General features: G+C 33.0%; 1 protein-coding gene and 1 pseudogene across 1 annotated transcript; both read left to right on the forward strand.

The window, feature by feature from the left end:
* Positions 1 to 5,691: 5,691 nt before the first annotated feature.
* LOC112496391 (disease resistance-like protein DSC1) lies at positions 5,692 to 10,454 on the forward strand. The gene is made up of 4 exons (XM_052436014.1): positions 5,692 to 6,161; positions 6,269 to 7,373; positions 8,171 to 8,494; positions 8,607 to 10,454. The coding sequence occupies exons 1-4, from the start codon at positions 5,692 to 5,694 to the stop codon at positions 10,452 to 10,454; spliced, it is 3,747 nt and encodes a 1,248-aa protein (XP_052291974.1).
* A 6,789-nt stretch (positions 10,455 to 17,243) lies between these two features.
* Positions 17,244 to 27,679, forward strand: LOC112495522 (disease resistance-like protein DSC1; annotated as a pseudogene).

Below are 27,679 nucleotides of genomic sequence, written 5' to 3' on the forward strand. Positions count from 1 at the left end.
ATAGATAGATACATATAAAATCTTCCACTATATTTTTTATTTTGGTATCAGAGCCAGCACTTCCAGAAGGAGTTTTTCATAGTTTTCTATAACAGAGTGTGCTCTGTTGTTGTCGATTCAATCAGATCCTCCACATTAGAAATATTATAGGAAATTAAAGGAAGCTCATTTGCAGATCAGGTTATTTGGCCAAGAGGTAAATAAAAGATACATATATATACAAATACATACAGATGTATGTATGTATGGATGTATGTATGTATGTATGTATCCAATCAGGGATCCCTAAAATTATTAAAGTCATGGATAAGCTAAAAGAAAAAAAAATTCAATGCATTGTATTTTGTCTTGTAGTATATTGCAATTATTATTATTTTTTTATCTTTTAACTTGTCCTTTACTTTAATAAAGTTAGGGATCCCTGACTGAAAATATTCTCTCTCTCTCTCTCTCTCTCTCTCTCTCTCTCTCTCTCTCTCTCTCTCTCTCTCTGTGTTAGAGGGTTTAGATCTTGTTGCTCATCTTGGTTTTTTTTTTTTTATCTTAAGGTGGAATTTGATTCAGCCACTGTGGTTTCTTGGGCTATTTCAAGTGGATTCGTGTTACATTTTCACGAAAAAGAATGTTACATTTTCACGAAAACTAGTACTTTTGAATCATTTCCAAAAGTGACATCGCCATTCACTGATTCATTAGTTCCACGAACATGCTTTTGTTTCATGTGATTGCTAGCACTTGTGTTAAGATACCATTATTTTCTTGACATTCACTGGTGTCATTGTGTGCTAGTAAAAGTGTATCATCTTCACCATTTTTCTCTTCAACATGATTCAGTCTCTCATCAATTCTGGTATTTAGAGCTCTACATTCTAAAGTATAATGCTCAAACTTTTGACAATCATAGCACTGTACTTGGGATTTGTCGTACCTTGATCTTGAATTGCCTTTGCCTTGTCTTTTGGTTGAGCTTTCTCCTTTTTCATAATTGGAGTTGTTGTTGTTAATTAAAATTCCAAGCTCGTCTATGACCATGACCCCTACCTCTACCTTGACCTCTTCCTTAGATATAATGCCTTCTCTTGTTGTTAGAGTTTTCTTCTCTCTTTTTTGGATTGATTTCCATTTTAAGGAGTTGTTCTTCGATCTCATGCTTCTTCTTCATTTTTTCTTAGTAGGCTTGCAACCTTCTTAGAAGTTGTTCGATCATTATAGCCTCTAAATCTTTTATTACATCAATTGTCACAACAATATGGTCAAATTTCGAATCCATCGAACGAGGTATCTTTTTAATAATCCTTACTTCGTTTAGCTCTTCACCATTTCTTGTTAATTCATTAGCAACAATCACAACTTGAGTGAAATAATCTGAAATATATTCAGATAACTTCATATGTAAGGATTCAAATTCTCCTCTTAATATTTGAAGACAAACCTTTTTAACTTATTCCACTCCTTTGTAAGAGGTTCCTAGCTTCTCCCATGCTTCCTTTAAGGAGATTGCGCCAGAATACTTTGCTTTATTCTCTTTCTTCTTCAAGTCTTTTAAAATCTTTTTTTGTGCCGTGGTTAAATTTGCTTCATTTTCTAGCACTGTAAAGCCTTTTTCCACAACTTCCCATACATCATGTGCACTTAATGGAGTCTTCATTTTGATACTCCAGTTGTCAAACTTGCTTCCCTTCAATTGTGGAACTTGGAATAATATCATGCCATCGTTTGCCATAATTTACAAGTTGAACAAGAATTTGGAGATTCTAAATGCTCGAATAGATCTGGAACGTCGAAAAACCTTGGGAAGAACTGGGTTAACTTTTGGTAAGCTGTCGATGGTGGTCAATAGTTCGGTTCGGATTAGTTGACTTGACTCATTTCCAACACCGTTCAATTCAGCTCGGTTTGGCTCGTCTTGAAACAGTGTGGTTTAACTCAGTTCACTTGGTTCAACTCGGTGAGTCGACTCAGTTGTAGGGCAAAAACTTCTGGTAATGATTGAGGGCACGTTCAGCCTCTGATCGAGTTGATTTTTGCGACGTTGCCTTCATCTCATCGAGCTCTTTGACTTGATATGCTACATTGCTATGTGTAGCACCGTTTACTAGCTCTGATACCACTTTATTGGAGAATTTGAAGAATAAAAAATAAATTTTATTAAAGAAAGCTCAAAAACATTATAAGAACAATCCACACAATGTTCACAAATCACTCTTAGAAGCTATTTTTCTTCTTATGCTTTATTCTTCTTACACTTGATGCCTACAACACAAATGGCATAAGTATTTATAGTGAATGAAACACAAACATAATCATAACAATACACATCACCTAACATGTTCCACCAAGCTTTCATCATAGCACCAAGCATAGTCCACTCCCCTAACATGCTCTAAAGGAATCCTTTAATGGCATCCAAAGTGTAAAGCTAATCTCCACTCAATTAAACGCTTCATGGGCATAATATTGGAGGACCATGATGATGGAGCATTATGAAGGGCCTCGTGCAACTCAACACCTCATTCCACTTAAATGAATTATTTGTGTCAAACAAGTTTATTGCTTTCAACAGTGTCAATCCCAAACAAGTGATCATTTCATCGTTAGTGTGACCTTGATTTTATAGTTGTAAGTATTTGTCAAATGAGCAAGACTCTTAGCACCCCTCCAAAATCTTCTTGAAACCTTTTTTTCAATTATAATCTATTTAATGGCGAAAATACCCTTTTACTAAATAAACACTCTTTTCATTTATAAATCTTGCAATTTCTAGTAACTTTCTTACTCTTTTAGTTTTAATAATTGCATTCCTCTATTCAAACTTTCTTTATTATTTAATTTCTAAAGAAAAATATCTAAAACAAAAAGTAAAAAAAAAATTAGAAAATAATGAATATTTTATGGATCTAATATAATTTTATCATACTTATAAACTTGGGGTGCAACAATTAGTTTGAGAATCGTTAAAAAATTATTTGTAGCGAGGTAAAATTTATTTTCCCACTATGTTGTATCCTAATTTTGTTGCTATGTATATTGCAAGAATATGATTTTGGCTTAGAGGAGGTTTACTTTTTAAATTCAGAATATTTTAATAATAATAAAAGAAATTTATATTGTGCAAGTAAAATAAATTTGAAGAGGGAAAGAAAATATAAATGAGGTTAATTTTATTTATATTTGTTCTTAAATGTAATTTTAATATAATAAGATTAAATAAAATTAATGAGGGGGCGGCAATAGTCCAACTGTTGTCAAATACTTTATGGTTGCGTCTTGAAAGTTGGGTTTACTGAAGTTGAACAGCAGTCCATAAACGAAACCATCAATAAGCTCCAGTTGTCAGTATTTTCACTTAGTCTTTGTTGCTTTTCAAATTAGTAGCAGTGAAAACAGAGAAATTCGTCTAACCGAAGCCAGTCTTTGTTGCTTTTCAAATTAGCAGCAGTGAAAACAGAGAAATTCGTCTAACCGAAGCCGTGTTGTAGCCTGTACGGTCTTATCATAAGACTCTTATGCCGGGCTTTGCACAGAATCAGTTCCCAAAGTCATTCCATGTAGTCTTTGTTGCTTTTCTTTGTATATTTGACTTGTTGACTTGTTGACTTGTTGACTTGACTCCTCCAAGTCTTGCGCTGGCGGGACCATGTTCATTACTGTTTTTTTTTCAATATTTGAAATTTATTTGTTACTTCATATATATAAAATTTAACGCAACGTTTTTTTTATAAATTTAAATAGGTTTAAATGCTACTCAAGACTGAATAAGTTGAAATGCATATATATAAATGATATGTTTATTTTTCATTTTTTAATGTCTGACTAACAGACTTGAGCTGACAGGTATTCAACTTTTCGTATCTTTTGTCACATGTACATGTATACTAATATAGATTAAGATTTTAATTAGTGTCATATTCTTATTCAACAACAACCAATTGTATCTTTCTAAACAATTAGAAAAAAGATCAAGTCAACATTGAATCACAATCTCTTACTATAAGTGGTAAGTTCTTTATTTTTATAAATGATCTTAAATCTAATATTTTTATGCTTACCTTGAAAGTATTTTATAATTTTTAGAAGTATAGTATTTATGCTACTTAAAAAAAATATAGGTATTTATAACTATTATATGTATTTAAAATAAATATATCCTACTTGAAATTCTTATTCTCCCACCGATATTCATATAATAAATCTTTTTTCTGCTTTAGTATAGTATTTATTTACCATGTTATATGTTATAATGTTTAGAAGGTAAGCATTTGAAATATAGATGTAATGAAAAATTAATTTTAATAACAAATTACCTTGGTCCAGCAAGAATTTTACATAGTATTTGTACACATTTTTATGTAATAATAAATGAATTTGCATAAAATTGAAATTTATTTAATCTTTCATTAATTGGACCTAGTAAAAGTCAAGAGCTGGAAAAATTCTAATACGACCAAGTGACATGAATTTGCATAAAATTGAAATTTACTTAATCTTTCATTGGACGAAGTCAAAATCCTCGTTAATTAATTATAAAAAAATTAGTTAGAAAAAAATAGTGGATTTTTTGTTTCTTGATAGGAAGCAAGTACGTTAATGAGAGTATTTGTGGGGGGAAAAAATTATTTTTTCATTCGGACATATGATCATTCAGATAAAAGTAAGGACATTTTACTTTTCCCATAAAAATGAAAATGTCTTACAATATGACTGGATACAAAAATAAACAAGTTAAAATATCAAAATATCTCAAAATAAGCCAAATTAAAACTTCAAATATAAAACAAACAACTCAAAGAAGTGATTAAATATATCAGAATTATGGCTTCTAATTAATTATTTGAGAAACTCTGTTCAACATTTCTGGAAAATAAATAAATAAAATAAAACTCTATGATTCTAATTAATATTTTTGTCTAATTTTTCTTTTTTTGGTTCCAAATAGCTGTGCTCTTATTTCTTTCTTGAATATTGCACCAAATTTATGGCAATTTTGTTTGCAATAAACTATATATGGCCCCATAACCGTTGGAAAAATGTATTTAGAATTTATTAAATAGGAAAACTCCTAGAATTTCCTGGAAACCCAAAAAAGAGTCAATAAATAAAAATCGTAGGATATTTTGTGCATGTTTGGTACAGCTTATTTAATGGGCATAAGTGCTTATTTAATCTCATAAACTCTTATTTTAATTTTTTTTAGTTGTTTGGTTGTTTTTCTAATAGAACTTTAAAGCTTAAATAAGCTATTTTGTCTGTACTAGTAAAAGCTCAAATTTTGAGCTTTTGAGAGTAGAGGTTGAATTTTTTTTTTAAATGTTAAAATATCCTCTATTTATTCGACAATTTTTAAAAAATATAATTTTAAAAAACTTGTCTATTAAAGTAATTTCATAAATTTTTAATAAAAAATCTTATTGACAACCAAACAACTAATTTTTTTTAGTAAAAGCTCTATTTATAAAACTTCTATTAATAAAAGCTCTACTTAAAAAGTTATACCACACGGATCCTTAATGTGTAATGTGTTGTTCAAGAGAGTTTGGTGACCCAAAAAAAGAACAAAGAAAAAAAAAACTGCAAGCACTCAACATATATATATATATATATATATTACAAGTTTTTCATTTCATTCTTACATCTACTCTCTCAACTCTCAAGATCCTCCGTTTCTGTTCCTAAATTTCGAAATATCTGTTCATGGCTTCATCTTCTTCTTCTTGCAATTATGATGTCTTCCTCAGTTTCAGAGGGGAGGATACCCGTGAGAATTTTACTAGTCATCTCTATGCTGCTTTGTGTGGAAAGAAAATAAAAACCTTCATTGATGAAGATCTCAACAGAGGAGATGAGATTTCGCCTGCCCTCATGAAAGCAATCGAAGGTTCAAAGATTTCGGTAATCATTTTCTCAAAGGACTATGCTTCTTCAAAATGGTGCCTGAATGAACTTGTCAAGATTCTTAAATGCAAGAACTTGAAGGGGCAAACTGTTATTCCAATTTACTATCATGTAAGTCCATCCGATGTGCGGAAGCAAACTGGAACTTTTGGGGAAGGTTTTGTTAAGCTCGAACAACAGTTCAAAGAGAAGGCAGAAACGGTTCGGAAGTGGAGAGATGCAATGATCAAAACATCCTATCTATCTGGACATGAATCTACGAAAATAAGGTAACTCTCATCATCCATCACATATGTCTTCATTTTTCCATTTTTTTCTTAATTCTTTTTATCATTTTCACTCGTTGTTTTTCAATTTCATGCACGATACTTGCTAGGCCCGAGGCAAAGCTTGTACAAGTGATTGTCAACGATATTTTGAAGAAATTGGAATGTAAATCAATTTCTAGTGATTCATCAAAGGGTCTTGTTGGTCTCAATTCACGAATTGAGTGCATTAAATCACTGCTATGCGTAGGTTTTCCGGACGTTCGAATTGTGGGAATTTGGGGCATGGGCGGTATCGGTAAAACAACCCTTGCTAAAGCACTTTTTAACCAGGTTTCCAATGAGTTTGAAGGGAATTGCTTCATAGAAAATGTCAGAGAAGAAATAGAAAATGGTGTTGGATTAGTGCATCTACATAAACAAGTTGTGTCTCTATTATTAGGAGAAAGAATTGAAATGGGAGGCCCTAACATACCAGCGTACACTCTAGAGAGGCTCCAGCGTACCAAGGTGTTCATTGTTCTTGATGATGTCAGTGAATTCGAACAACTAAAATATTTCGTTGGATGGCTTCATGGATTTTGTCCTGGAAGTAGAATTGTTGTCACCACTAGAGACAAACAAGTACTTCGTAAACACGGAGTGAACGACGAACATGTATATGAGGTTGAGAGACTTAGCGAGGATGAAGGACTTGAGCTCTTTTATAAATATGCCTTTAGACAAAGTCATTGCCCTGAACATCTTACGGCGCTGTCGAAGAAGGCAGTACGATATGCCGAGGGCAATCCGTTGGCTCTTGAAGTCTTGGGATCCTCCCTTCATCAAAAAAGCAAACAAGACTGGGAAAACGTATTGGATAACTTAAAACAAATTTCTGGCGTCAGTCGCATTTATAATGTGCTGAGAATTAGTTATGAGGAACTTAGTTTCGAGGAGAAAAGTATATTTTTGGATATTGCATGTTTCTTCAAAGGAGAATGTAAAGATCGTGTGCTAATACTACTGCATGATCGTCAATACAATATGACTCATGTACTGAGTATCCTCATCGATAAGTCACTCATTACAGAACACAACAACAGATTGCACATGCATGAATTATTACAAGAAATGGGACAAGAGATTGTTCGTCAAGAAGATATCAAAGAACCAGGCAAACGTAGCAGGTTATGGCATCATAAGGATGTTCGCCATGTACTGAAGCACAATGAGGTAAGATTCTGTAACTCTTCAATTGGAATAAGTATATTAGTTTAACCGAATTTGAAATCAAGTCAAAGAAATTCGGATCATAGAACTTGTGCCATGCAATATTCGTTGAAATATACTTTTGAATGATAAAATTAGATTTCATGTTGAGAAAAAGCGTTTTAGACTGTAGATATATGAATGGATGTGTCGTAGATAGGTGTTAAAATTAATTGTTATTGAATTGTTGTTAAGAGTATATTGGTCTTTTTTTTTTGTCACAAAAAAATTATAAGAAATGAGCTATCGAGGTATATTTTCGAAAATTGTATCTGAATTTGACTTTGAATACAATTAGGTAGAAAAGAAAAAAAAATCGACTTACATTGTTTTTTTTTTTTTTTTAAGGTTTGAACTAACATTTAGGATTCTATAAACTTAAAAAAAAAAAAACCATATCCAAATCTTATCTCAAACAAATAGGCCCAATCTTCTCAACCTCTTTATTTAGCTATTCAATATTCAATATAAATCTGAGGGTGTCAGGATAACATGTTGGTAATTTAGAGAAAATTCCAAAATTATCAATTTATCAATTTTCAACGGCGTTCAGAGTTCTTTTTTTTTTTTTAATTTTGCAAATAGTCCCAAATTTTCTTTTTCTCTCATATAGGCATTCAATATAAAGAAAAGAAAGAAGGGAAAAAAACTAAAGATTGCAAAAGTTGTTTTCATCCAAGGACCTTTTCATTAATGAACCTTACAAATGTTTCATTTGGTTTGGGTTTAAGGCTAACTCATTATTTGTTTTTCTTTATAAGGGGACCAATGCAATTGAAGGCATATTTCTGAATTTGGCCAAAATAAAAGGCATCAATCTAGATTCAAGAGCCTTCACAAATATGTCTAGTCTGAGAGTGCTTAAATTTTATATACCTGAGGGTTTAGATATGAGCTTCGAAGAGCAGCATTCAGATTCTAAAGTGCAATTTCCAGACGGCTTAGATTATCTTCCTGAGAAACTGAAATATCTTCACTTGCACAAATATCCATTGAGAACACTACCAGAGAATTTCAAGCCCAAGAATCTTATTGAACTAAACTTACCTTTTAGTAAAATTGTGCAAATTTGGGAAGGAAAAAAGGTATGTTGTACTATTACCAAAATATTAACTTTTTTAATTATAAATATAATTAATTGTCAAATTCATTATTACTTTTTTAAGTAATGTAGTCTTTGTATATCTTTTGTCACAGAAAGCTTTCAAGTTAAAATCTATTAACCTCAGCCATTCCCAATATCTCATTAGGATACCTGACCCATCAGAAACGCCAAGTCTTGAAAGAATAAATCTTTGGAATTGTACAAACTTAGCTTGGGTTCCCTCATCAATCCAGAATTTCAACCACCTCAGTTTGTTGTGTTTTCAAGGCTGCAAAAATCTTAGGTCCTTTCCAAGCAACCTTCATTTTGTTTCTCCTGTAAATATTGATTGCTCCTTTTGCGTTAATCTCACAGAGTTTCCACGGATTTCTGGGAATATAACAAAGCTAAACTTGTGCGATACTGCAATAGAAGAAGTTCCTTCATCAGTAGAGTGCCTAACTAATCTTGAATACTTGTACATAAATAGGTGCAAAAGGCTGAAGAGGGTTTCAACTAGCATTTGTAAATTGAAATCTCTGATTTGGCTTTGTCTTAATGAGTGCTTAAACCTCGAGAGTTTCCCAGAAAGCTCGGAGAAAATCAATTTAGGCAGAACTACAGTTACAGAGTTGCCACCTTCATTTGAAAATCTAGAGGGGCTTGGAACGCTGGGCTTAGAGAGTTGGTCTGAACTAGGTAATTTAAAATCTTTTCAGTACATTGGTGCGCATGGATCAACCATAAGTCAATTACCACACTTATTATCACATTTGGTGTCATTGCATGCATCCTTATTATCCGGTTTATCTTCCTTGAATTGGTTAAATTTAAATAACTGTGCCTTAACGGCTATTCCGGAAGAGATTGGCTGTCTACCCTCATTGGAATGGCTAGAGCTAAGAGGAAATAACTTTGAGAGTTTACCTGTAAGTATCAAGCAACTTTCACGACTGAAAAGGCTTGACTTGAGCAATTGCAGTATGCTTCAGTCAATACCAGAGCTCCCACCAAGTTTGAAATGGTTACAAGCAAGTAATTGCAAGCGACTCCAATTTTTGCCAGAGATTCCATCACGTCCAGAAGAACTAGATGCATCCCTACTCCAAAAGCTATCCAAATACTCCTATGACGATGAGGTGGAAGATGTAAATGTCAGTTCGTCCATTAAGTTCTTGTTTGTTGATTGCATCAAAATGTATGAAGAAGAAAGCAAAAAGAATTTGGCAGATTCACAACTAAGGATTCAGCATATGGCAGTTACATCATTGCGACTATTTTATGAGTTGCAAGTGATGCGCAATTCTCTTTCTTTTGCCCCTCTCTCTCGCTCTCTTCGTTTCGTTACATCTCAAATCATGATTTTCATTTTGCAGGAACGCTATAAACTAAGGGGTACTGTTCTAATTTTACCTGGGAGCGAAATTCCAGAGTGGTTCAGCAATCAAAACTCAGGATCCGAAATAACTCTTCAACTGCCGCGGCATTGTTGTCAAAACTTAATCGGGTTTGCTCTCTGCGTTGTCCTTGTATGGTGTGATCCTGAATGGAGTGGGTTTAACATCGACTTTCGATACAGCTTTGAAATGACGACTCTCTCTGGAAGGAAACATGTTCGTCGCCGGTGCTTTAAGACATTATGGTTTGTTTATCCGATGACTAAAATAGATCATGTCGTGCTTGGATTTAATCCTTGCGGGAATGTTGGGTTTCCTGATGACAACCACCTTACAACTGTCTCATTTGACTTCTTCTCGATATTCAACAAGGTGTCACGTTGTGGGGTGTGTCCAGTATATGCAAATCCCAACGGGACCAATCCCAACACTTTTACTCTCAATTTTGCTACCGAAGTTTGGAAATTGGATGATATGGCAAGCGCAAGAGGAACTTCTGATGAAGAGGAATTGGAACCAAGTCCCAAGAGAATTTGCAGAGACGACCAAATCAACACTCCTTAACAAGTGAGCCACTCCTTTTCACGTATCCTTTTTCCTTAGGTATGTCCAAAATGCTGTTATTCCAGATTATGATTTGCTTAAGATTGATGTTTTTTCTATGCATTCATTATCACTTTTGAAAATAACTTTTCTTTATTTAACTTGTTTCAGAATTAATAAGTCAAAGCATCAGTTAATAATAAATTGCAATCTGTTAACAACTCAAAGCATCGGTTAATCCTCTGTTGCTGTTTTCATTGTTAACATTAGACGAAAACAAGTGGGCCGTGTCTATAAGTGGAATTCAACTCTTCAGTCTCTACTAAGTTGCAGTAATTTGTGGAAGTGTTCTTATGCTATATGGTTCTCAAAGTTGTATTTTATACAATCTTTTTTTTTTCCAAATTTGTAATTTTGTTATGTCAGAGACATTACTTTCCTTTCTTCTTTGATTTTAATCTTGCTGATGAACCATATAAGAAACCTCCAAAATGCTTAGGGAGCCAAGACATACGTGAGGGCTGTTACAAATTAATTAATTTTTTTTCTATTCTGAGAAAATAAACATTTTGAAAGTACACAAAATTGAAAACATTTTCTTGGCCAGTACGCAGCTTGTACAGTACATAGCATTGGGGAAGCTATACACAGGTAAGTTTGAAGAGCAGAAAAATCAAGCCAGACTCTTGACTCAAGAAATCCATTAAAGACTTTTTCATATGTTCATTTCGGGTAGTTTATCTCTCTGCGTTGGTGTTTTGTGTGGGAATGTTGTTTTATTTTAAATCCCTGTAACGGTGTTGTGAACTTCTAATCCTTTGTTTGCTTCCTAGACTATAAGTTGTTTAACGAATGCACTAGGCTTTTGCTACTAATATTTTAATTTGAGATGGAAGGGCTTTCAAGATATGAGAAATGTTGGATGTAAAAATAAAATCGAACAGACAACTTCATCTTCTTATACGATTTTTTTTTTCTGGTCATGACAATGTAAGGGGAATACAAGATTCTAAATTACTCCTCTTTGTGCTTCAAGTTTTAATGTATTGGTGCATCATTTGATGACCCAAATTTTAAAGATTTTATAGGTGAGTTAATTAGCCATCTAACCATTTTTTTTTTTACCTCAGTCACACGACTTATGCATGTGGGACTTAAGTAATGAAACTAAAAACTAACAGCAGCTAAGACGCAGCCTTTTGAAGCTGCTTTTAATTCACTTTCATTAATGGTAATTTAATTTGCTGGCTCATCAGTTCGAAAGTAAAATCCAAAAACTATGATAAGAACAGTGACAGAGTATTGTCGGACTACACAAATTCTGTTATTGCTAGGATTAGAAAGACCCCAGCATTTATTCTTTTACACGAAATAAAAGTTGTCAAACTTCTTTATTCACTGGAATTATATGAATATTGAATTATGTGTTCAAATAATCTCATTAACTTTTGTGAATTTATCATGATCATAAGACATGACTTGATAATTTTTCCATTTATGTGTGATCAGAAATTTGACATGAGACATCTGACATTGTTTAGTCTTAGTGTTTATCAGGCTTCGGCAATTTACTTAATTATTGCGTTTTAAATCAACCTGGAGAAACTATCTAAATGATTTGAACGCTTGTTATTATGTTCTTTATTGCTATCATATGAAAAGGCATTGAGTAGTAGCTTGTAGCCGTTGGATTAATTTGCTTGTAGCCTTAGGATTAGTTTGACAGCAATGCAAATGTACGGAACACATCTTGCCGAGCAAGAAACAATGTATGTGTAGATTATTATGAATGATTAAAAGAGTAGTGTTGTTCTCAGAAATTCTTTGTATGTAGATCTAATTCAGAGTTTCAATCTTTATACATATCGAATGCCACTGATTTTATTATTCTATTCCTATTTAAATTTTAAGCCCTCATAATCCAATCGCATTTGTAATTACACAACTAATGTTTTGGAATTAGTTGAAAAGTCTATTTCAAGCTCATATTTGCAATAATTTCTCTAGGATGCTTTTTCCAACTATTAAGTGGTGCTCAAGTACGATGAATTTAACACGCAAACAGAGTTCAAAAAAGGGGGGGGGGGGGGGAAACTATTTTTTACTTTTAACGTGCTAAAAGTTCCCCTTTTAACTCTATCTCGATGCAATTTTTACGTGGATATCCACACTTGATCACCGCTCTTTAACTATTAATTAAACAGAATGATATTATCTAGGGACAACTTGTCGTTGATATTTTGAAATATCATCATCAAACTGTTGTAAAATGACTCAAGTAATTCTTATGGTTTATTGAGAGTAACTCAATGGGAACCTCAAGGAAAAAGGAACCTAAAAGTTATAGGAAAATTAATGGGTAGAATGTAGACTGATAAAATGAAAGATAGAAAATTTTATTTAAATAATATTAAAAAAGGATGAGATTTTCTAATTTAAGTTAAATTAGTCTCACTCGAAAAAAATTTGTGTAATATACTAAATATAAAATTTCCCAGAAATTTCCAAAAACGCCAAAAAAGAGTTAGCTAGGGGAAAGTCACAGGAAATTCATAGGGAAATTTGGTGAGAAAATTAAATGTTGTAAGCACTTCAATTTGGTCTCCGATCGGTCCTACGGAGAGCCGAGCTAACGCTACAGACTCTACTTCCATTCAGGAGCCGATTGGCTAGGATGTCACGACTCATGATTCTAGGATCCAAGAACCAGGTGAGTATAATACACATCTTCATCGATCATCCAACACAGATTTTAGGCTTTACAATTCTCATACTGATAATGATGATAGTTATGACGATCACTTGGCGAATAATGACCATTTCATGTCTGCTACTGAGAATTCTGAGAGAATTGACTCTAGCCCTGATTTTACCATTGTTAGTCATTAAAAAAAAAGGCATTAAATTACTTGCTGGCCGCAAGTATCGTAAGAGATATTATCACCGTTTGCATTAGTCCTTTTCTTCTTATGTTAGGCTATGCCTAGATCATTTTGTTTACTGTTATTTTTATTTTTCTTGATTGGGGGTTTTGGTTTATGTCCCCCTCCAAATGTATTTTTTTTATCTGTTCTTAATGACAGATAGGGGTCCCGCCTAAACCCCCATAGAATAAAAAAAATTGTACATATATCTATTTTCATGTTTAATTATTAATTTAATCAATTATGCAATAAAGTATATGATAATAAATCTATATATCCCGTGTTAATATTTAAATTAATATCCAAGCATTTCATCTAATTTTACTTACTTTCCGAATAGTTGAATAGTTGAATGCCGAGAGTTCTGTCAACAGTTGAGTGGTGTTTGTGCTAAGTGATTGTTAGTATTTGCGGGTGCTAGTTATATTTTAGAAAAGTGTTTGATAAAATGTCCCAATGAAGATCTTAACTTAATCACCTCAGAGCTGTCTTACCAGCTGTAAAAGTGACGTGGCTGCCTGACTCAGCAAGTGTTGATGACACGTTCAGATGACTCAGCACATAGCAAGTCTAAGATGAATCAAGTAAATAGGACAAATAAGAGCTATCATACGCAAGGACATTGGGCAGCAGCGTTGGATGAATTAGGCTTCAAGCAATGGATCGGATTACTTTGAAAATAATGCCATGAACCAAACACATCAGCTGCGACTGAATTTATTTTTCTAGTCATATTTAAATTGGAAGACCTTATAACATAACAACTTTTGGAATTAGCTAAGAGTTTGTGTCAAGCTCATACATAATATAATTTCCCTTGATGGTTATTTCAACTTATTAATTAAAGAAAACTATACTATTGTAGATGGTCCACCCCATTTAAAGTCATAGCTGTTTCAGAATCCGTCATTATCTGTCTGTTCAAACTTTTGTTTTCCAATTGCTGATTTCATAAAATAAAAATAGAGTAAAACTGCTATTTTCGAATTTATTTTTAAAATTAAAAATGTGTCCGGCATTAATTTTTAAAAGTAATCTTGAAAATGAGAAAAAATAAAACAAGTTCATTAGGAATATTTTAAAGAATTATTATTAAAATACCCATAAACTTAATATTAAGTAATGTATAATCATTTTTATTATTTAATTAGTTTGATTATTTTAATTTTAAGAGTGAACTAGGTGAATTAGAATAATGGAGGAAACAACACAAAAGGTATAAGCATTTTACCTGAGAACTGAAACCAACTAACAACAGCAGAAACGCTGCGTTTTGCAGCTGGTTTTAGAATTCACGCTTGCGTCTTGACAACTCGATCTTTTTATTTCACTTTCACAAAGGGTTGTTTTGTAAATTGAATACCGATGACATCGTGTTGTCAAGATGCAAACGTGAAGTTTGTATGGGTGATGATAATTTTCCACCCTATTAATTAACTTACCCCTTTGAAAAAAAAATAATAATAAGGTCGAACCATTTAATTTCATAACAATATTCTTTGTACTTACTTCTAATAATTCTTATATTAATTTTAAAATCCTTATAATATTTTACAACTAAGTATAGATTTACTAATTTAATTAAATAAATTAATATTATTTCTCATTTCTCTACACACTACCGGCCATCATAAATCTTAATCCCTTCTTCTCAACAATTTCAATATAAATAAACAGGAGGAGGATTTTCAATGGACTATAGTTTGGAGGTTGGGATAGGAATAAAAGGAATGGAGAATAGGACAAAGAGGAATTGATGTTCCTATTTCAAGTAAATGATGTTAAAAAAAAAAAAAAAAAATCTAATGAGAAGATCAGAAGAAATTACAGGAAAACTGGTTCGCAAGATAAATACCAAAGTCTAAACTGATTTGGTTTTACATCTACTATTTATGAAACCGTATCACTAATAACAATGGTGCACTTACAAAGTTGTCTTTCAATTTAGTGCATGAGATAATAAAATAAACACTAAAGACATAGTAGGTTGTAGCAATGCAACGTCAGTTGGGTATACAAATTTAAACTTTGAAAATCATTAAAATGTCCACAAGAAGACTTGTTGGGATTTTATGGTTTTCCAAGAACATGAATAAAGATGTCGAAGGCTTCTTCTTGTTAAAAAAAGATAATGATAAATAATCAGCAAGAAAACTCTAAGAAATCACAGGAAACAAAAGAGACAGAAAGCCATAAATCTCTGTTTATACATGTATTCTCAAAAATCTCTATTTTTGCCTCAAAGAGAAGAAAACGTTGCTCTTATGGCTTCAACCTCCCCAAGCAAATATGATGTCTTCCTCAGTTTCAAAGGAGAGGACACTCATGACAACTTTACAAGCCATCTCCATGCTGGTTTATGTCGAAAGAAAGTTAAAGCCTTTTGAGCGCAATCGAAGGATCAAAGACTCCAGTAATCATTTTCTCTAAGAACTACGCTTCTTCGAAATGGTGCTTGGATGAACTTGTCAAGATTCTTGAATGCCATAAAATAAATGGCCAAATGGTTGTACCAATTTTCTACCATGTAGATCCATCCGATGTGCAGAAGCAAACTGGAAGTTTCAAGGATGTCTTTGTTAAGCATGGAAAACAGTGCAAGAAAATGTTAGAAAAAGTTCAAAATTGGAGGGCTGTTCATTCAGATCTTGATGAAATATTTATTGTTCCGTCCTTTCAACGGAATTTGATTTCTATTTCTACTTTGGACAAAACAATTTTTTTTTTGTTCATTCGAGAATGACAAATTTTGTTTGTTTCATAATTCAAAATTGTTTGGTTTCGGTTCTTTATCAGGTTATCATAATCTTTATTTGATTGATACGGTTACTTAATTTAATGAATCACTACAATTAAGCACACAAAGTATAAAAAGGAAACAAAACAACAAAATGAGATTTGAGGCCAACAGGACTTTGGATATCTTAGAACTCATACATATGGATATTTGTGGGCCATTCCCTATAGTTGTTTGGAATGGTCAACAATATTTTATGGTGTTCATAGATGATTTTTCTCAATATAGTTGCATATATCTCCTTTATGAAAAGTCATAGTCCTTGGATATGTTCAACAATTTAATGCTGAAGTTGATAACCAACTCGACAAAAGAATCAAAAGTGTCAGATCTAACCATGGTGGTGAATACTATAGCAAATATGACGGTTCAAGTGAACAACATTCAGGATCATTAGTTAAATTATTAGAGCAATATGAATCATCCCACAATACACTATGCTGGGTTCGCCCACTATGAATGGTGTTGTTGAAAGATGAAACAAGATGCTTAAGGACATGATAAAGTGTATGATTTGTTATCCTACTTTACTAGAATCACTCCGGGGAGAAGCGCTTAAAAGTCTAAAATATATCATTAACAATGTTCCAACTAAAGCGAGTGCCAAAACCCCTTACGAACTTTGGACAAGCAAAAAGTCTAGTATAAAACACTTGCATGTTTAGGGATGTTCAGCTAAGACAAGGTCTTATAGGCCTAATGAGAAGAAACTGGACTCAACAACGATGAGTTATTGTTTTATTAGATACCCTAAAAGATCCAGGGGTACAAGTTTTATGATCCCACGATTAAGTCGATTTTTTAGTAGGGAAAGAATGTCGAGTTTGTTGGGAAAGATACAGTTAAGGACTTGATTTTTTAAAAGGAATATGTTGATATTCCGATAGGTATTATTAGCATTGATTAGGGTCTCATTCATGTCTTTGTTCAAGACACAATAGATCAAGACAATGTTAGAGAACCCTGTATACAAGAAGTTATTCTAGAGGAACAAACTCTACCACCTCAAGAACCTACTAGAGAAAGGAGAAGTGGTGTGTCAAATGACTATATGGTATTTCTCCAAGAACTGAGGTAGATATTGGAGTGATGAAAGATGATCCGATCAATTTTCGTCAAGGTATGGAAAGTTCCAAGTCTTATAAGTGGATTGATGCCATGAATGAGGAGATAAAGTCTATGGAGGACAATGACGTATGGGATTTTGTCCCATTGTTAGGAGATGTGAAGCCTATTGGTTGCAAATGGATATTTAAGATCAAGAGGGATTCAAAAGGTAATGTGGAGAGGTACAATGTTAGTTTAATTAAAGTTGATAATCATACTAATAAAGTAGTATCGGAAACAATGAGTTTAGTATAATATTAGAAAAATATAGAAGTTAAAGTAAATTAATTCTTGGTAGTTTGCCTTATATGGGTAAAATAGTCAGTTTAAACTTATGCCTATGCAATTGTTGTAATCAAATATAATAAAATATTTTAAGTCATGAAAAAAGTAAGGTAAGAAGATTTAGTTAATGAATTCTCAAAAGTTCTTCTTTATTTAAAATTTTTAAGAAGTAAAGCCCACATTCTACTACTCTTTAGAGAATTCTTAAGTATGTAAAAACATAGAGAAAGTGCTAGAAATTGCTAAAGCTGAAAATTTCTAGAATTAAGTCAAGCTGGCACACCTGGGCTTGTGTATTTAATCTCTTTGACAAAGAAAATTGGAGTGACACTTATCTCACTTCTAACCAAAAAGCAAGGGCAGATCTAGGATTTTAAAGTACCCTGGCTAAATTTAAAAAGAAAGTTATATTGTAAAGTGAACATAAAATTTTATAAAAAAATAAAATACACATGATAAGATGAAGAGATTAGAAATGTTACACTAAATAATAATTACTTTAAACAAAATAATTATATAAAAAAGGAAAATAAAAATGTAATTCAAAACAAAAATATAACTAAAATTGTATTTTTCGCGGCTTCAAACAATAGAATTCATCAATTATGGATTTTAGATCAATAGTATCTGCAATTTCTCTTTTAGCATCGGCAACCATAAATTTTGAAAGAAACTCATTTTCCATCTTACTGCAAAATGATGTATTGATAAGGCTTATGGCTGAAAATGCATGCTCTGTTGTGGCTGTAGACACTAGAAGAGTCAAAACAAGACGAATCAAGCATTCAAAATAATAAATTAAAATAATATGTAAAATAAATGAATTAGTTTGAAACTATAACATGAAACTACATAAGAATTAATAAATTAATTAATAATTACAAGCTTAATTAGCATGCTTAAATAAATTAAACAATTCAATTTTGTTCATCTTTTCCATTTTCAAAAAATATTATTAGTGAAAAAATAACAATAATAAATCAACTCAAACTAATAAATCATAAAACTAATTAAAAAAAAAAGCCATTCAAGCATTCAAAATAATAAATTAAAATAATATGTAAAATAAATTAATAAAATCTATCTAAAAAATTAATAATTTATACAAGTTCTAAGTAGGGTTGGCAGAAAAGCCTGGGTCGACCTAGGCCCGCGGGCTTTAAGCCGGGCCCGTGGCTTGAAAGTATGGGTAAGGGCTCATAATTAATAAAGCCCATAATATATGGGCTCAGTCAAGGGCCTAAATGAAAAGCCTGGGCTTAAGCTTGGGCTTTATAATAAATAATATAATATATATATTATATATTATGGATAAGGGCTTTATATATATATATATATATTTTTTTTTTTTTAAAAAAAATGTATAATATATTATAAAATTGAAAAAAAAATTAAACAAAACAATAAAAAAATCAGGCAAAGGGAAAGGGAAAATGTTTTGTCACAAAATGTCAAAATTCCTAAATCGGTAAATCTCTATTAGTTTTTTTTTATATTAGTGGTTGATTTGTATGTTATGTACGTTACTTGTATTGTTAGTATTTTTATATTTTGTGTTGGCTAATTATGTATTAGAGAATTATATTTAAGTTTTTAGCCGATTGTAGTATTATGTATTGGATAATTATGTTTTGAAAATTTACAGTTTTATTTTTTAAAAAAAATTTGAAAATTCGTAAAAGCCCGGGCTCAACCCGAGGCCCGGCCCAGGCCCGTCAAGGCCCGGCCCGCCCAAAGCCCACCCAACTTGGATGGGCTTTGAGAGGGCCTGGACTTATTTAACATTATATGGGCCTGGTCCTGGGCTTGGCAAAGCCCGGCCCAGGCCCTTAAATTGCCAACCCTAGTTCTAAGGTGATGTTTGGTTGGGAGGAGAGAATGGGGGCGAAGAAAGTAATTTAAATTCTACTTTTATTTCCATTGTTTGGTTATACAAAATATATAAGAAATTAATTTCCATTAGAATTTAATATCCCTTATAATGTAGAATTTGAATTCCACACCAAAGAGTGAAGAATTTTAATTTCTCTTATGCTGAAAACCCAAGCTTCCAAAATTACCCTTCAATATTTTAACTTGTTTATTGTTATTAATTATTATTATTTATAATTTTATTTTATCAATTTAATATTATAAATAGTTTTATATTAATCAAATTGAATGAATGATTTAAAAAATTTAATAAAATAAATAAACTTATTTATTTATTTAATATGAAAATATATAAATATAAATTAACCACCACCAGTCTTCGCCGGACCACCGCGGTCTTCATCAAACCTCCGCCGGAATTTTGCCGGATCACCGCCGGCATACCGGAACTTCGCCGGAGTACCGCCGGAACTTCACCGGACTTCCGTCGAAAAGTCACCGGCCGCCGTTGACCACCGTTGACTTTTGTTGACCGACTTTTATTTATATTAAATAATATTTAATATTAAATTATATTAAATAGTTTAGTCTATTAAATTAATTAATTTTATATTAAATATAAATCATGAATTGTTTTAGAATTTTTTGAAATTAAAAAATTTTTGTATTAATATTAAATTATATTTTATTACTAATATAGGTAATTTAGTATTTAAAGCAAAGGATAAATTTGTCCACAGAAAAAAATTACAATTTCTTTCCCTATCAAATTTTATGTCAAACCAAACAATGAAATTTAATTTCACTACTCTCTTCTACTCCTCTCTTCTCCTTTCCTCTCCATTGCACTCTTTTCCTCTCCTCCCCTTTCTTAAAACCAAACACCACCTTAATGTATAGATTGCAGCGAAATTGGAAGCAGGGACGGATGAAGAATGAAGAATGAGGATATGAACAAATTTGGAAGGTGAATTGATAATGATGAAGAATGAAGAATAATGATGGAGTTTTTTAGTTTTTTCTAAAGGTGTCGGTTGAAGGAAAAGTAATAATAATGGATGGCATTTTCGTAATTAACAATTGATGGTATTTTTGTAATTAACATTAATGGCATTTTTCTTAGTTTTAATCAAATTAATTGATTTTTTTTTTTCTCTTTTTATACCGGGCTGCAGCCCGGTATAGCTCACTAACAAATCCGCCCCTGCAAAAATATTTCTTTAATAATTCTTCTTTGTGTATGCTTTTTTTGTGTCTTGTTTGATTTAATTTAAATCTTCTTTATATGCTACTTAGAAAATTTGGTCTGATCATCAGTTTTTGAAAAGGATTTCCTATGTTGCTTTTTAAGAGCGTTGGATTTTAGTTTAGTGGAGAAAATGAAAAGCTGATGCAGAAAGATATAGGATGTGTTTGACAAGTTTAAGAATATAGCAATAAATTTATTTAGATTAATGTGATGCAATCTTGCACTCAGGTTTAGGTTTTAATGAGAAATGTGCACTTTAATAAAGTGCAAAAAAAATTATTAAGTTATATGATTTAGGATGTGTTTGGAGCAGTTATTTATCCCTATGTTCTTATTTAAACTCATAAAAAATTTAAGGGCGGAGTAGCTGCATTGTGGTAGCACAATTGTCTGAAACACACTCTTAATAATATTATACCTATTGAATTATTAAATCATATAATTCAATAACTTTTCTACATTAATAAAATATGAAAACTCCCACTAAATAATATCTACAATGTGATTGTCCTCTTGAGATGCGTTTTATTAGGTGCTTTTGCATTTTCTTGCTACGAAAGGACCCATTGTATATTACTGCTTTAAATTCTTTTGAATCCATCGCATTATTGTGTTATCTTATCCTAGCTTTATGCGTGCTTGACTAGACTTGGGCTTAAGTGGACAATTTTTTCTATGTTAGAAATAACTCTGTTGTTTCCCTATAGAAATTTTAACTTCATTATAATTTTCTTAATAAAGCAGCGAATTAATACAAATATGAGGTATCTAGCTCCCATGAGCTAATAGTGATTTTAATTAACACTCACTTGTGGACCACCTTCGCTGGACCTGCTATCATATTTTTCTTACTTTTGCTTTTTCTTCATTTTTCCAAAAGAGCAAAACATATGGTACCATCATGCATCATGTACATTACAGCTTTTCTTTTATTAGTAAAATTTGCAAAATATCCTAGGAAAGCTCCAAGAAATTTTCAAGGAAATCGCATAGAAAGGAGGAAGCAAAGGATAGTAAGGTCGGAGCAGCGAAGTCTTCCATTTTGCTTCACAATCTCTACTCTCGAATTCTTTGCTTCAGTTGTCAAAAAATTTACTTCACGGCTTCATCTTCTTCTCAAAGAAAATATGAGGTCTTCCTCAGTTTCAGAGGGAAGGACACTCGTAAAGGCTTTACCAGCCATCTAGCTGCAGCTTTAGATCAGAAACAAATACAATTCTTCATTGATGATGAAGAACTTAAGAAAGGCGATGAGATTTCCCCGGCCCTCGCGAATGCAATTGAAACATCAGATATTTCGGTCATTATCTTCTCAAAAGACTATGCTTCTTCCAAAATGGTGCCTCAGTGAACTTGTCAAGATTCTTGATTGCAAGAAAATGAATGGCCAAATTGTGATACCGGTTTTCTACCATGTAGATCCATCTGATGTGCGAAAACAGAGGGGGAGTTTTGAAGAAGCTTTTGTGGAGTATGGAAAGAACTTTCCACATAAGGTTCAAAAATGGAGGGATGCACTGACCGAAGCATCAAGTTTATCTGGATACGATGCCACGGAATCCAGGTAACTCTTAACTCTATTTCTTCCTTGTATTCAATATTATTAGAACCTTTTTCCTTTTTTTTTTTCCGATAATCATTTGCGACCTCTGTTTTTATCAATAAAGAATATTAATGCTTTATAGCCTAGCTTAGTCCGTTTTGACTCATCATTGCTTTATTTTATATCTTAATAACACTTACTAGAACCGAGGCGGAACTTGTGAAAGAGATTGCTGCAGATATTTTCAAGAAATTGGAAGATATGTCAGACTCAACTGATTTAGATGGCTTCGTTGGATTAAATTCACGAATTGAGGAAGTGAAATCACTGCTATGTCTCGAATCTCGTGATGTTCGAATTGTAGGAATTTGGGGCATGGGCGGTATCGGTAAAACAACCATTGCTAGTGCTGTTTTCCACCAAATTTCTAGGCACTTTCATGGCAACTGCTTCATGGCAAAATGTCAGAGAAGAATCAAACAAAATGGGAGTAATTCATGTTCGAGACGAGGTTATTTCTCAAGTATTAGGAGATAAAAATCTTAAAATAGGAACTCTCGTTATACACCAAAATATTAGGAAAAGGCTTCGACAGGTGAAAATGTTAATCGTTCTTGATGCTGTTCATGATGGATTCACACAATTAGAAAGTTTAGCTGGAGAGCTAGATAAATTTACCACTGGAAGTAGAATCATCATAACTACTAGAGATAAACAAGTACTTGATAAATGTGGAGTGAATTACGTATATGAGGTCGAGGGATTGGAACATAATAAAGCTTTTGAGCTCTTTTATAGAAAAGCCTTTAGACAAAACAATTACCCTCCTGATTTTCTGGGGCTCTCATTGGAGGTGGTGCATTACGCCCGTAACAATCCGTTGGCTCTTGAAGTTTTGGGTTCTTCCCTTTATCAAAAGAGCAAACAACAATGGGAAGATAGATTGCACAACTTGAGATTGATTTCTGAACCTAATATTTATAAGGTATTGAAAATCAGTTATGATGAGCTAAATTCAAAAGAAAAGGAAATGTTTCTTGACATCGCATGTTTCTTCAAAGGAGAAGATTTAGACCTGGTGACGAGGATACAAGACAATCCTATATCCGCGCGTCATGGACTAAACAATCTTGTTGGTAAGTCACTCATTAAAATGTCAAGTTGGAACCCGGCCAACCGGCTACAAATGCATGATTTGCTGCAAGAAATGGGTCAGACTATTGTATGCCAAGAATCTGTCAAAGAACCAGGCAAACGTAGTCGGTTGTGGGATCACATCGACGTCTCTCATGTCCTAAAGAAAAATAAGGTAAAAAACTATTTATTTGACTTTTACAACGCGAGGCGAGATGCACCATTAATTTTCCTTTATAAATAGGAGTTTTCAATAAATTAGATTAACCAATTATGGAATTTGAAAGCTTGTGAACTAGCATGGGTTATGTTGTGGTGTATGAATTTGTTTACCTTTTATGTTCTCAGCTTTTACACTAAACTTTGGAGAAATAGTTAATTAAATAATGATTCTATTATAGGAACCCACCAAATAAACACTATATAGATATGTTGAATAAAAAAAATTACCAAATTCACATTTTATCTTCAATTAGGGCTCTTAATCAAATTTTCAAAAGTTTTTGTAGATTTTCTTCTTATTCATTCTTTGTTTGTGTTTGTAAGGGGACCGATAACATTGAAGGCATATTCCTCAATCTATCCAAGATAAATGACCTTCATCTAAGTCCCCAGGCCTTTGCAAAAATGTCCAATCTCAGATTGCTTAAATTCTATATGCCTGAGCATGATGGTGTTCCAATTACGAGTTCTAAAGTGCATCTTGACCAAGGTCTGGAATATCTTCCTGAGGAATTGAGATATCTTCATTGGCATGAATATCCTTTGAAAACACTACCATTTGATTTTGAACCAGAGAATCTTACTGAACTCAGTTTGCCTTACGGTAAAGTTGAGCAAATTTGGGGAGGAAAAAGGGTATGGTGCACAAATACTAGAACATTAATTTTTTTCTTTTTTAAGATAATACAATATAAATTTTGAAATTTAGAGGTACTAATTTAACGTAGTCTTTATTTATCTTTTGTTACAGAAAGCTCTTAAGTTAAAATTTATTGATCTCTCTCATTCCCAATATCTCATTAGAATGCCAGACCTATCAGAAGCTCCAAATCTCGAGAGAATAAATCTTTTGAATTGTACAAACTTGGTCAGCGTTCCCTCATCCATCCAGAATTTCAATCATCTCAGTATGTTGTGTTTCAAGGGCTGCAAAAGTCTGAGGTCCTTTCCAAGCAACCTCCATTTTGTTTGTCCAGTAACTATTAATTGCGGTGGTTGTGTTAATCTCACAGAGTTTCCACAGATTTCCGGGAGCGTGACAGAGCTAATCTTGTGGGAGACTGCAATAAAAGAAGTTCCCTCATCAGTAGGGTGCCTAACTAATCTACAAGTTTTGAGTTTGAGTCAGTGCACAAGGCTGAAAAGGATCTCAACTAGCATTTTAAAATTGAAATCTCTTCAAAATCTTTACCTTATTCAGTGCTTTGACCTTGAGAATTTCCCAGAAATATTGGAGAAAATGGAATATTTAAATTACAATGCTTTAGGAAGGACAAAAATCAGAGAGCTGCCTTCTACATTTGAAAAAGGAGAAGGGACTGAAAGTCAACTACCGTCCTCTGTTGCAGATAGAAATGATCTTGAAGGGTTATCGCTATATTTAAGGAACTATGCTTTAAATGGCTGTCTATCCTCACTGGAATACTTAGATCTAAGTGGAAATGACTTCGAGAGTTTACCTGCAAGTATCAAGCAGCTTTCAAGGTTGAGAAAACTCCACTTGTGCTATTGCGACAAGCTGCAGTCAATACCAGAGCTCCCACTAAGTTTGAAATGGTTAGACGCAAGTAATTGCGAGCGACTCCAAACTTTTCCAGAGATATCATCATATCTGGAAGAAGTAGATGCATCCGTACTCGAAAGGCTATCCAAACACTACCGTCGTTTACATAACTATTCGAGATATGGGCCGCGTGATTCGTCCATTGAGTTCTGGTTTAATAATTGCTTGAAACTTAATGAAAAAGCAAAAAACAACAACAATTTGGCGGATACACAACGGAGGATTCGACATATGGCAATTGCATCATTGAGACTACCTTATGAATTGAAAGTACTGGTACGCTATTCTCTCTCTTTTGCTCTCTCTCTCCGATCTATTACATCTGAAATCATTATTTTTCATTTTACAGGAACCCTGTAAACTCAGGGGTTCTGCCATAATTATGCCTGGGAGCAAAATTCCTGAGTGGTTCAGTAATCAAAGTTCAGGATCTGAAATAACCCTGCAACTGCCCCATCATTGTTGTCAAAACTTAATCGGGTTTGCTCTTTCTGCTGTTTTTGTACTGCGTGAAACCACATGGGGTCCTTGGGATAGTTGTTTTAACATTGGCGGTAGATGCGGCTTTGAAATGAATACTCTCTCTGGAAGGAAGCATGTTCGTCACTGTTTGTTTATGAATAATTGTAACGAATTCAAAAGTTATTCAGATCTTGTCGTGGTTGGATTTAATGTCTGAGGGGTTCATTTTGGGTTTCCTGATGATAACCACCATACAACTGTCTCATTTCAGTTCTCCTCATTCGAAAACATGGTGAAACGATGTGGAGTGTGTCCAGTATATGCAAAGCCCAACGACACCAAACCCAACACTTTTACTCTCAATTTTGCCACCCAAATTTCAAAATTGGATGATATGGCAAGCACAAGTCGAACTTCTAATAAAGAGGAACTGGAAGTCTGGAACCATGTCCCAAGAGAATTTGCAGAGACGACCAAATCAACACTCCTTAACAATTGAGTCGCTCGTTTTATTCAGAAGGTGTATCAATTAATTACAACTTGTATTACATTTTCTTTTTACCTGAACTGTTCTTGCTTAATTTCCTTTTAGGATGGTTATGTATATTACATTTGATTGGTTTACTCTTTTATGTACAAGTATGGATATACTTTATTATAAACAACTATGTCTCCGTTGGGTTCTCCCACATTAGTTGTGAAAGGGGCTGGTTATAAATTGTTATGAGGGAAATCTTACATCTTAAGCAAGGTTTTGACTTTTGAGGTTGAGAGAAGCCCCAGAAGCACCTACCAGTCTAAATCAACTCTTCAACATCTACTACATACAATTGCAAGTGTTTTTACTTGTATGCTTCTGTTTTATCAATTTAAAAAAAAAAGTGAAAATTGTTATGTCAGTGATATTATGCCTCCAAATTCTTTTTTGATTTTAATCATGAATCATAAAAAACTACCAAAATGCTTAGGGATCCGAGGCATATATGAGGGCTGTTTCAAATGAATTCATTTTTCTTTTGAATTTCTTTGATATGTTAGTTAGCGTCTCAGCTCACTAGGTAGTACTGCCTGTTTTAAGGATTGTCATCTAAATGTTCGATGAAATGACTCATCAGTAAAACTGGTTTTGAAACATAAATCATTTCTATGGTTTTCAATGTGCTCGACTAATCCTTTTTTTTTTTTTTTCCTTTTTATGAAAAAATGAAGATAAATCCAGTGGAAGATTGATGTTCCTCTTTGAAAAGAATAGTTATTTCTTCTTTTATATAACTATACACTAATTTGTAAACATTTTCTTGGTCAGTGCACAGCTTCCATCTTATAATTATCAAGGCATTCAGTTATTGCAAGCTCATTTGGTAGTTGCTGGTGGCTTGACAGCTTTTGTTTTTGGGGTTATATTTATACACTATGAGAGCTGTTTGGTGGCATGGATGAGCTTCAGTAGCTTCAGATAAGTTTAAAGAGCAGAAAACCTAGAAAGACTTTTGCGGCAAGCAATCTATTGAAGGCTTTTTCTTCTGTTCCTTAGTGTGTGAACATGCATGAATCAAACTGTTATTTTGGCAGCTCAGCAAAATACTGTTTTCGACCTTTGTATAAGCTGGTGACCAGCGGGAGAAAACCTGTGGTTCTTATCCAGATTTACTTGGCCATTTTGAGAGTTCTTTGCAGACTCATATTCCTTGTAATCTTAAGAGTAAGCTTTTATGGTTTCCAGGTCGAGATAAAGCCATCTTGAAGTGTTGCTCCAGCGAAATTAGTTTCGGGCTGAATCACGTCAATCCTCTGTTTTGTTGATGCTGTTAGTCTTGACTCTGAGTCTCTGATTTCCAGTTGTCTTTGTTAAAAACAAAAGTCGGGATGAATTCAGGCATTCAAGCTCTATCACAATGCGATTAGAAAGTCAAATCTTTTAACCCACATTCTGGTAAAAGGCCAAGCTCTGACTTATAATGCTGTTGGGAGTTATGCATATGTTGTAGTTTAACATCAATGTTACTTTGTAGTTCTTTAGTATTAAAGATGATTTATTTTAGAATTTAATGATAAATATCTACTATAACTGTTCGTTGAAAAAGCAA

The sequence above is a fragment of the Citrus sinensis genome, chromosome 3 (genome assembly GCF_022201045.2).
Source record: "Citrus sinensis cultivar Valencia sweet orange chromosome 3, DVS_A1.0, whole genome shotgun sequence".
In the NCBI taxonomy this organism is placed as follows: Eukaryota; Viridiplantae; Streptophyta; class Magnoliopsida; order Sapindales; family Rutaceae; genus Citrus; species Citrus sinensis.

Coding starts and splice junctions, on each gene's coding strand:
- LOC112496391 (XM_052436014.1), top strand. CDS start 5,692: ATGGCTTCATCTTCTTCTTCTTGCAATTATGATGTCTTCCTCAGTTTC. Junction 7,374..8,170: donor ATGTACTGAAGCACAATGAG/GTAAGATTCTGT, acceptor TTTCTTTATAAG/GGGACCAATGCAATTGAAGG. Junction 8,495..8,606: donor AAATTTGGGAAGGAAAAAAG/GTATGTTGTACT, acceptor CTTTTGTCACAG/AAAGCTTTCAAGTTAAAATC.